Below are 12,010 nucleotides of genomic sequence, written 5' to 3' on the forward strand. Positions count from 1 at the left end.
GATAGAGAAAAACAAACAATCTAAAAATCAATATGAGTTGTTAGAGCTTTTAAGTGTGCAAAGCACCGCGCAAGAAGCATATCGTATATCACTGAGGAGTTTTATTTAATACGTAATATGTGCTCTGATTGGGTAGCTTCTCAGCCATCTGCCAATAGCGTCCCTTGTATGAAATCAACTGGGCAAACAAACTTAGGAAGCACGTACCATAAATTAAAAGACCCATTGTCCGCAGAAATCCGCGAACCAGCAAAAAATCCGTGATATATATTTAGATATGCTTACATTTAAAATCCGCGATGGAGTGAAGCTGCGAAAGTCGAAGCACGATATAGCGAGGGATCACTGTCCCTGTATTCTTGACAATGTGAAAAGATTTTTGTTTACAGCACATTAATGATAAACTGATTGCTCTAGTGTGCTTTTTTTATTTTGGATTGCAAAATTCCCTAAATAGTCACATCAGTGGAGAAATAAAAGCATTCTGATGGGTCCCACTCACAAATCTAGCAGTAATGAAGTTGTATGGTTAAAACAATTAGGTAAAGGATTTCCTATTACATGCAATAATATGACTTTCTAAATACAATATTTTGACCATGTGGTTTCTTCATTTTGTAGTGTAACTATGAATGAGAACAAGTTGGTGTTAGTATGCCAGAAATCTATAAAGGGCAGCTGCTTGTCTGAAGCAGGTACATCATTATGATGAGCCTATCCAAACATTTCATCTATGTCCAAGAACTGAGTAGATGGAGGAAGATATACTATATGTTCATTTTGAACATTAGTGGATACTTAAAACTGGGGTAATGTACTTTATGTGATTTATTCAGAAAACCTTTAAAATTACAAGTAAAAAACTGATTCTTTAAAAAAAACTAAAGTACAAATAACCTATAAGCAATCTATATTTAGTGACCGCCTTACCTTTTTCTTGAACAAGTCAGCACTTCAGGCTTATGTATGAACCTAGTATAGCTAGATTTGTTGTCCTTAACAGGCAAGATTCAGAACAGACACTCAAAGACTCTTTTCCCAAATGACTAAACACTTTTGAGCCTTTTGAAAGAAAGCAGAACTTACATGATTTTCCTCATTAATCTATTTTCACCACATTGATATACAGCAGAAGATAGATTAAGGTCCAACTCTAGTTATACAGGATACTATTACAAAGAAAAAACAATGTAAATATTTATTACCTAATGGAACAAAAGCCACAAAATTAACAAAAGCATCCATAAATCTGCTTTCATTCTGTAGCAATGAATAAAAAACTGCTCTTTGCTTTTCTCCTTTATGTGTAAGATGGCAGTCCTCCAAGTCAATGTGCTGCCTGTTTGGCATACAGAAGACAACAAAAGAAATGGGGGCAGAAATGGACACTTTTATTTCTCTGTTATTATGCAGTCTACATATACCCCTCCCACCTCAGTATATTAAAAAAAAAAAAGACTTCTGCCCAGTGGGAGAGCTACAAGGGTGCCCAAGCAGAGTGATCAGTGCATGTATCAAGGGTGGTCTCGGTATGAGCCCCTGCCAGCAAGACAAGCCTTTTCATCAGTACTCATCATCAGCACACTAATTGCTGTATGACTAATTATGCCCCAATTCTAGTTGATTTTCCTTAATGAGACAGCTGGGTTAATTATGTAATCATATGATTATATTAGCCCTGAGAAACCCGGCGGGGAGAAAGGACTGTGTATTTGCTAGAGAGAGAGAGAGAGAGAGAGAAGCAAAACTGAGGTGAGAACGATAAAATAACAGTCTGGAATTACAAAGCTAAAAGATGTGGCAAATATATTTGCAATCATTGAGGTCAGAAACAATTGAAAAGGCTAAAAATACAATATTGAAAGACACTACAAGACAGAGGGGTTCAGTTAATTGAAAACTGCCAGTGTGGTCTGCCCAATAATTGCAAAGGAACAATACGATAATAATATGGAAACAAAAACACATGCCATTTATTTAAAAATATGTCTAAAACTAATGGTGCTATTCACTCTTCTCGACATTTAAGATTCATGCATATCACTACTCCCAACCAGTGAAGTGTGGCACAAAGGTAACAGTGCAACAATAGGCTCCATCAGCAAAGTAAATGGCACAGATATTCAAGGATCCATTCAAAGTAGCAATGCGACCTTAGTAGAAATACTCAGAGTAATAATAAAACTGGTTAACAGGTAACACATTGTGCACAAATGTGTAAAGAATGACAAGTCAGGTAAATTAGTTTCTGAACTTTAACTTCAACAAAGTACTTTCATGTGCATTAAGGAACAATAACAATTACCTAATATTCAAATGATACTGCACATTTTACTTTTTTTAAATTACAAGTGTGCAAGTAAAACTCAAAACTCAACAAGAGCCAGGAAATCTATAGATAAAACAAAACAAAAATGAATAATGGTAGAATTTATAACTAATGAGACATAAATTCAATGAAAGCTCTACCAAAATGGAACATGAGCAGAAACAGTTTGAACATAAATAAAACACCAACATGACAATTAATTTAATATGAAGAGATGAAAAATGAAGAGATGAAAGCATCAACTGCAGACAGTGGTAGCCTGGTCAACAAAAGATACACTATGACAACTACAGAAGAGAAAGGCAAGAATATTAAAGCTAATTAGTAGTAAAATAGGATTCAAACATAGCTGCCTATGTGGAGGTTGTACATTCTCATTGTGGGTTTTCTCTTGATTTTTACGTTTCGTCCCACTTCTTCAAGATAACACGATTAGGTTAAATAATTTCTATAATTGGGTTAATGTGTTATGAGTGTAAGTATTTGTAAGGGATAACTGGACAATACAGAAAAAGTCAGAGATGGAATGGTACAGCAGCCCCAGTGTAATTCAAGCTGACGTCATAGATGACAACAGAAGGTCTCTAGGTGCTCTTCATCCGCTTTGGCAAGGCTTCCGTTCTCTGTGTAGCAGCATGTTACAAGCCTCCCCCCCAACCCCTCAACCCCCGCCTTACTATAGGAAGGCTGGGAACTCCTAACCACAACAGCCATAATTTACTGATGCACTAAGTGGTTCCCCAGGCGTGCCAGCTGTCTGCATTTCAAAATGCAGGCAACCACAAAAACCTGAAATGGAGCACAGCTGCACGTTTCAATATAGAAATACTTCTGACCCAGGCTTTTAAACTATGTATGACATAAAGCAGAGCTCCAGGAAACACTGCACCGGGTGAAACCTAGCCAAAGCTTACCTGGGACATCGATTAGTCTCTTATAAACATTCAAGAAAGCTGCTTCTGCTTCTTTGCTTCGTTTACTCAAGGCATCAATCTGGAATAAAGGCAAAACAGATGAGGATGAGAGTGAGATGTGTAGTTTTGTGTCTGTCAGTTCCTGAGGTGCCCATGTGCACCACTTCTAGATTTTAATCTACTCTCTCCTGATTCTCAAATCTTGAAAACATGAAAATACAAACATACTTACTAGGAAAAAAAAGAACAGACATGTGAATGAAACATGCATAATCACAGTAAGCTCAGTGTGCTATTTCTATTATATATGTGAAACCATTCCAAAGATATATGTACAAGGGAGAAGAAAAGAAAGATGTGATCTTTAAAGCTCAGAGTCCACAGTTATGAGCAGATGCCATTTTTAGTACCATCAGTTAATGCACAAATTTTACAATGAAACAATGTACAATTTGTAATAAACAAAGTAATGACTTAATCATTCATTATTTAATTTTAATGAATACTAAACAGCATTTAATAAAAGAGAATTCCAAAACACATAAAATACGCTCTAATGTTTTCCCATGAATAAACTAATGTGTATACATAACGTATAACAAAGTGCAGCTACCTTCTTCTCCCACTAAGTAAAAAAGTATAGCAGGGTTACATGTGAATGTGGGAGGAATTCACTCCATAATTTTGTCGAGCCTATAACGAGACCTGCTCAAAACTAACAACCTAAATTTTTTAAATCCTTAGCCCTCAGTGAATGGTTATATGGCCTTCACAATTCACCACCACCTCATGCATTTTTTCCGATTAATATGGCTTGCTCCTGTATCCCGATGACATGTATATAAGGTTAATTGGCTGCTGCCCTGTCACAGTCCAGGTTCTGTGCCCAGCAATGCAAGGAAATGCTCTTGCCCCTTGCAAAGATGTAAAGGAAAAAAATGGTTCAGAAAATGGACGAATGCACAGATAAAAATTACAGATTGATTTGCCCAATCAAAACTACTAGAGAAAGGTTTATCACTTTTGATGATCCCTTGAATGACGTCCTGAAAGTTACAATCTTAAAAATTATACACTTCGCAAGAAGTAGCAATCTCACTCAGAAATAGTATCTTACCAGTAACAAACTGAACTTATTGTTTAAAAGGTAAAAAATGATAAACAAAAAGATAAACTCCAGACAAAACAAATGCATTTTTGTAAATGCAGAAACAGCACAGAAACTCCAGGACAACCACCAATCACAGATTTTTGTTTCAACATTAAAAAATGGCTGTATTACCAATGATTTGGTTTTCTTATAAGATGCCTCATAGAGGCATGTCAAGCAATCACAAAGAGGCATACACCAGAACAAAACAGAGATATTTTTAAACTTCCTAATTAAATCTGCCTTTTTTGCATTTTCTTCTGAGACTTGACAGAAAATACCAAGCAGGTATTACCAGTCAAGTTCATTTCCTCCAAAAAATCTAAGTAATTACTAAAGCTGCACTTTGTGTTCATGCAAAATTTATCTTACAAAAAAAAAAAGGAAATGAATATCTCTCAACCAGGTTGAAAATATAGAGTGGAAGGAATGGTGGAAAAGTTCAGCAAACTTGCCTAATAAAAGACTGGACATAAAAAGACCTTTTCAAATACAGTACAAATAAATTGTTGCTGACTTTATTGAAATAATCTATATTTACACAATCTAATGTTTAGCATTAGAAGATATAACTGCCACTGCTGAGTGAAACATAATGAACTGCACTGTACTGTTCAAAATATGAACAAATGTAATGGAACAGGTCTGACTGACACAAGTATTAACAATGATGTGCATTGACACAGACAAATACAATTTTATCAAGGAGGTTGACAATTTCATAGGGCTTTAAAAGATGCTTAATGAATGAAGCAAAAATGTAACAAAGTGGTTCTTGTTTCTTGTCTGGTTTCTTACACAAATCTATGTGACTTTCAAAAAAGTCACTGTTCTGAAATGAATTCTATTTCTTCCTAGCACTTTCAGAGCTATCACTGATCGATAATTTATGTAACTTAAGACAGACAACTTCAGACTTCATGACTCAAGTCTTCAGCTAATGTAATGTGGATAAATCAAACTTAGAATCTATTTCAAACATATTTTGGGATAGTAAAACAAGTTTACAAAAATGATTGAAGCCGATTTTATCATCTGAATAAACTAGGGAGGTTTTGAATACTCTTTAAATAATAACTGAATTGTGTAGGAGGAGAATGGGCATCCTGGCCGGGAAGAAGGATGTGTTTTATGCCCAGCCAGACTAATACATTGGATGGACCAGCAGAAGATGAGATTCAGGAGAGGTTCCATTCCCCAAATGACAGGTGGCACTGGTTCTCATAAGGCAACCCAGTTGGAACAACTGCATGGGTGCTTGGGAATAGGAATCCAGAAGTGCAGCCCTGTCGGGGTCCCTGGGTCAGGGTGGAGGGCGCTGTCAGGGAGGACCTCCCTACTTTATGGCCCAGAAGTGCACCCCAGAAGACATTGGTATGACCCCAGAAGCATTCCCAGATTCAGCATAAAAGGATGCCTGTTGCCACACATGGTCGTGTCAGAGTCAGAACGCTGCAGGCAAAACTCAGTGGAGGTGATGGAGAAACAGCTGGTGATTTATTGTTCATTTATTATATTTGTGGCTTAATATTGGAGAGGTGATTGTAAAATGTGCTTTAGTGGAATAAAAAATCCTTTATTTTACACCCTCAACGTGTGGTGCTTTACCAAGTCTGTGGTTTGGGGCTCTCTGGAACTCCATGTGGTCACAATTGTAATCCGCCGTCTTCACCAATTCTGAATTTCATGCATTATGCCATGCATTTTCAGAACCTGCTCTCATCCAGTAGAATTCTGCATGGTTAAACTTCCGGAATTCTCCTCATACATACAGTTGAAAATTTGCTTTCTACTCTTTACATGATAGGCTTATGTGACCAAAATGTACATTCTCCCAAAGCATGCCACCAAAAACACTATAGAGTAAAAATACTTTGGATTTTAAACAAAGAAAGAGTTACTTTGATTTTTTTAAGTCATCTTGTGGTAGAGGAAAAGAGAAGGGGAAAGAAAGTAGTTTGAATAATGGTAACAGTCATACATGCAAAGCGGCCCTGGAAACAAAGAACTCAGAAATGACATTCATTTTAAAACAACAACTACAATCTCTTCATATCATGATAAATTTGAAATTTTTTGCACATTTCTGTGAAAAGCATGACAAGTACTCTTAGTACTTAGAGTCATAGTTGTGACTTGTTTTCCAAAATGCCAGTATTTCTATGATAAAAAGTTGAATATTATTCTAAGATTACAGGTTTTCATTTGTGCATAGGCTCAGAATTGAAGTTATATGAATCTGTACTTTTGGGAACTGACACAAAATCAATGCTTTTGTTTATTCTTTCATTATCATCAGACATCATCCTCTATCAGGGTGACCATCAATGGTTCTCCATCTGAACTCTGTTTTCTGCTAGCCTCTTTATTTATCATTTAGTCTGGTACTCATTGTTCTTCCTTTGGCTTTTTACCCTTCACCTGCCCATACTTGCCTCTACGATGTTCAAGGTCAAACCTCCAGGTGAATACTTCATTACATGCCCAGGACACTTTCCTTGAGTTCAACCTATTCATAGATGCCTCTTTGTTTTCAATCTGAGCAATGCAGCTTTGTTAGTTACATTGTTTATCAAGCTTATTTGTAGAATTCTTCTGTAGCACCATTACTCAAAAACATCTATTTTCCTTTTCCGCTCTTTATGCAGAGTCAACGTTTCACACCGATAGCCCAAAACTGAGAAAATGTGACACTTTAGCAATCAGCGAATCGTGTTTTAAATCTCTTTTCCTTACTTGTTTGTTTCTAAAAAATCACCTTTGTTCGTTTTGTGTTTATTACTGCTTTTCCAATTTTCTGTTATCCAGCATCCCAAGTATTGCACTCGTTAACCATTCCATTTTCATTCCTTTGGTTACTATGTTACATGCTTTTCCTACAGAATAGATTATTACTACTTTGATCTTCTTTGTGTTGAATTCCATTCCATATTCCGTTCTTTCTATAATTAATATTGACAATTTGTTTCTGTATGTCTAATTTGTTCTACGTAATCAGTACTGTGTCATGTGCACATCTTATATTGTTTACTATGTGTCCCCCAATATTTATTCCTTTATCCTCCTCCCATGCAGGTGTTACTAAATATTTACTATATACAGTATATGGAACAATATTGATGATGAAATATCCTTTTTCCCTTTGCAGATCTAATGCAATATTTGGTTGTGGTTAATTTTCTTTCAGTATCTGGAATAGCTTCTAATAGTTGGTTGCCTAATCTCTAATAATTTATCAATTGCTTTCTATAATCAATACATAAGGTTTTCCACATTTTCTAAAGCTCTGTCACAAAGCATTCTTAATTGGAAAAATTGCATCTTTCATTCATCTCCATCTATACAAACCTACTTAATTCTCTGATTTTGTTCTATTGTTTTTAATTTCTTTACTTTTAATCAATTTAAGCAGTATTTTAGATGCATATGCAATCAAGCAGATCATTCAAAAGTCAACAACAATCTTTGACTTTGCCTATTTTTGGAATTGGACTAAATATACATATTAGAACATCTACTGGAATAATCCATGTACTGTACAAACATTTCTGTGCCTCATTCCTACTGGTATACTGAGAATCAATTGTTTGCTAAATGTTTCTGGTACTTAGGGTATAAAATGTTTATGTTTTGCAAAATAGTTTAATTATCTGCCACTGTTAAAACCTCTTTAGATTTTAAATGTTTTTCCTCAAGTTGTGCTGTGAATTTCAGTCTTATTTCTTTTAACCATTAATGACTCTCTTTCCAATGACTTATTGTCATCTTTTTTTTTTTTTTTTTATTTTCTTTTTGATTTTTTTTCTATTTTCTTTAGTTTTATTCTAACACTATTTCGAGAACAATTTTATACTACAATATAGTCTATTTGATTTCTTGTGTTGCCATCTGGTGACTTCTAGGTGTATCTTGCATTTTCTATCTATCAGAACCACGTATTTGTGACTGCTGAAATTCTGTATTACGTTTCTTTTAAAATTTAAAACCTTTAGGTCACAAACAGATGCTGGCCACTTTCAAGTTCCTCCAACAATTGGAACATCATCCTTTTAGCTTGCAAGGACTGGTTTACTTTGCCTTTAGACTTTATAATTTGTGTATGCTGGATATAGAATCTGAGCCTATGTTTATTCTATATTTCAAATAATAGTGCTGGAGGTCAACCACCTCCTTTCACATTATTTTGTGTGATAAAAATATATTTGCCTACATCTGATATTCTGCATTAAATGAACTTAATATTAATTACAGTTAGTAAACACAATTTAAAAGACATGCATGTAATATTGCCACTGTTGTAGCGCTGCTAGCACACAACAAAGGAAACCAGTGTTCAAATTCCAGTTAATCTCTGCATGAAGTCTATAAGTTCTCCCTGTGTCCATGTTGGTTCCCTCCCACAGTCTAAAGACAAGTGGGTTAGGTGAATTGGAGATTCTAAATTGGTCCCTGATATCTCTGTGTGTGCTTTCCCTTTACAATAGGCTAATGTCCACATGGTGATTGCTGGGTTAGACTCCAGATACTCCACGACCCTGCCCTGGATAAGAATGATTACCAAATAGATGGATGGATGAATAACATGTAATACCTAGTGCCCCATATAAAGATTAAATAGCCTTCTTGGATTCAGGACCTGCTTAGAGTACCTGGTTAATCAGAGAAACAACTGGAACTAAACGTTCCTTGTTGTTATTTTTCAGGTTTTCACAGCAATGGCAGAAAATCTAGCCCACTTTTCTTTGAACAATTACTACAACTCAGTAATAACTTATGGGTTATTAAAAGTATATTGCCCACTTCAGGTCCACAACAATTTGTTTTATATGTAGGCTTCAAGAAGAATAAATCAAGATTTTTTGAATGACTTCAATTATTCTAATTTATGCTTGCTTTAGTGTTTAGAATTATATTCTCGTTGCACATAAAAGCAGATACACAGATGACATAACATTCTCCAGAGGAATTAGATTAATATAGATAAACTTTATTAATCCCATGGGGAAATTCAAATGCATACAGCAGCTAAAACATAAAAACAAGAATACAGACTCATATGGAAGATAATTCATCCAATTAATCAATGGATAGATAGATAAACAAACAAAAAAATACATAAACAACTTATCAAGTACATAAGAGGGAAGCATTGAATTGCCTAATAGCAGTGAGCAGAAAAGACCTCCAGAGCAACATCTTAGCACACCATGGTGGAATGAGCCTGTGGCTAAAAGTGCTCCAAGAAAGCGCCTCCTGGAGGGAACGGAGGGGATTTTTCATGATGACATCCGATTTTTCAAAATAGCTTCCAGTGTGTCCAGGGTTCAATCTGTGATGGAGCAGGCTGTCTTGAGAAGTTTTTTCAGGCATTGTGCTTCTCTGCTCAGGTTGCTTTCCCCCGGAGACTGCCGTGTAGAACATCACACTGGCTACTATGGACTGGAAAAACATTTTCAGCAGCTTTCTGCACACATTAAAAGACCTGAGTCTCTTTAGCAAGTACAGTCTGCTATGGTCCTTTTGGTACAGTACTACTGTGTTATCAGACCAGTAAAGTTTGCTGTTTATGTGAACCCCAGTGTACTTGTAGCTCTGCACGACTTCCATGTCCTCCCCTTGAATGGTGACTGGTCTCAGAGGCTTCTTGGCATGTCGGAAGTTCACCACCAGTTCTTCTGTCTTGCTGATATCGAGATGCAGGTTGTTCTCCCAGCACCACAAGACAAAGTTCTCTACCTCATCTCCATTATTAATGCAGTCTACGATAGACAAATCATCAGAAAATTTCTGTAGATGGCAAGTGCTCGCATTATGCTAGAAGTCTGTTATATGGAGGTTAAACAGGAAAAGAGACCCTGAGGTTCTCCATTATTACACACTACCATTTCTGATACACATTCCCTCAGCCTCACGAACTGCTGTCTGTTGGTCAAGTAGTCCATAATCCAGGACATTGTGTAAGCATTAAGATTCAAAGCCTTGAGCTTTTTTCCAAGTTAATAAGGCAGAATGGTGTAAAAAGAAATGGAAAAGTTAAAGAACATTGATTGTGGGACCAACTTTGTCGAAGTGGAAGAATGTACTATGGAGCATGTACTGTAGATGAGAGCAGCCTTCAGAACTACAGTATATGTGCCTGATAAGCAAACTGCAGAGGATCCAGATGTTCTGAAACTATGGGTTGTGGCTATTTTAGGCCTCTCATAGGTTTTCATGATGGAGAAAGTAAGAGCAACTGGTCTGAAGTCCTTTGGATCACTGGAATGCCCCTTTCTTTGGCACTGGGTCCACACATGATGCTTTCCACAGCTGGGGAATGTTATGCAAATTCAGAGAAAAGGAGAAGAGGTGCTGAAGGACTCCTAAGAGTGGGCTGGCACATGTTTTCACTATGCTGGGTCTGATTTCATCGGGCCCTGAAGCCTCTATGCAAAGTTTCCCCAGCTCTCTCCTTACTTGATCAGCAGAGAAACATAATCCAGGATTGGGACTGGGGAAGGCGCTTTGAAGACCATAGATATGATATAATTGTATGTCATGCAGGGTGCAGAAGGCGGCTGAGATTCCAGAACCACCTCAGCTTGCATACAGACTTTGCAGTGTCAGGGGAAGGCTGGACTGAGAAGAATGAGTCAAACATATTGAAAAACTGGTTCATTCATTAGCTCTGTTCTTGTTCACAACCTCTGCATGTTTAACAGCCTGCTTGTAGCCACTGATAGTTCTCATCCCATTCTACATGTACTATGTGTTGTTTTAACTTGTGCTCAAGTTTTCCCTGTAGTGGCCTTTCCTCTCATGGAGCTGCTTCATCAGTTCTAACTGCACCAGTTTGATTTTGTCCTTATTCCCAGAAGTAAAGACTCTATTCGTCATATTCAGTAGGGCTTTAAGTTCTTTTGTAATCCATGTCTTGTTGTTGGAAAAAATGACAGTCTTTGTGAGGACTGTGTAATATACAAAAATGTGACATAATCTGTGATACAGTGACATAATTCCTTAATGTCCTGACCATGTATATCCTACATCTAGCATATCCTAGACATTGTGTTCAAAGGCATCTTTCAGATCCTCCTCAGTTTGAGTTGTCCATACCTGCACAGTCCTGCTTGGTAGCTGGCAACCTCTGGATAACAGGTTTACTGTATATGTAGGTATGAGCTGTATCAAATTATGCCTCTTAAACATTAGCATATAACAAATCCAGGGTCCTGTTTTCTCTTGTTGTACAGTCCACAAGGATTTGACCTGCTAGCACAACTACATGTGAAAACTCTCATGGCATATAATAAGGTCATATGGCCACCAATGTAATGTGCCTGGGGTTGCACCATTTTTAATTCACAAAAACGGCAAAACCGTCTCCTTTCTTCTTACCGCTTTCGTTCCTCCTTCTGTACACCCACACAATTTAAAATCCATCCAGTACAACCACAGAGTCTGGTGTTTCTTCTCTAAGTCACATCTCAGTGGAGCGCCTATTACACTGCAGAGTTTGTATTCCCTTTGGCTCCTGTTGAGCGTTACAAACTCATCCATTTTATTCACCAGAAATCTAGTATTTCCCATGATAACTGAAAGCAGATAAGATTTGTACCAGTCAGGCACCCGCTTTTT

General features: G+C 36.9%; 1 protein-coding gene across 6 annotated transcripts in view; it reads right to left on the bottom strand.

Annotated features, from left to right (window-relative positions):
- cux1b (cut-like homeobox 1b) overlaps window positions 1–12,010 on the bottom strand; it is a 497,544-nt gene that overhangs the window by 270,152 nt on the left and 215,382 nt on the right. For all 6 annotated transcript variants that reach the window (XM_039756586.1, XM_039756583.1, XM_039756582.1 and 3 more), the window contains exon 4: window positions 3,244–3,322. In XM_039756586.1, coding sequence (XP_039612520.1) covers window positions 3,244–3,322 — 79 coding nt within the window. The remainder of the gene's footprint in view (window positions 1–3,243; window positions 3,323–12,010) is intronic.

The sequence above is a fragment of the Polypterus senegalus genome, chromosome 6 (assembly GCF_016835505.1).
Source record: "Polypterus senegalus isolate Bchr_013 chromosome 6, ASM1683550v1, whole genome shotgun sequence".
Taxonomy (NCBI): Eukaryota; Metazoa; Chordata; class Cladistia; order Polypteriformes; family Polypteridae; genus Polypterus; species Polypterus senegalus.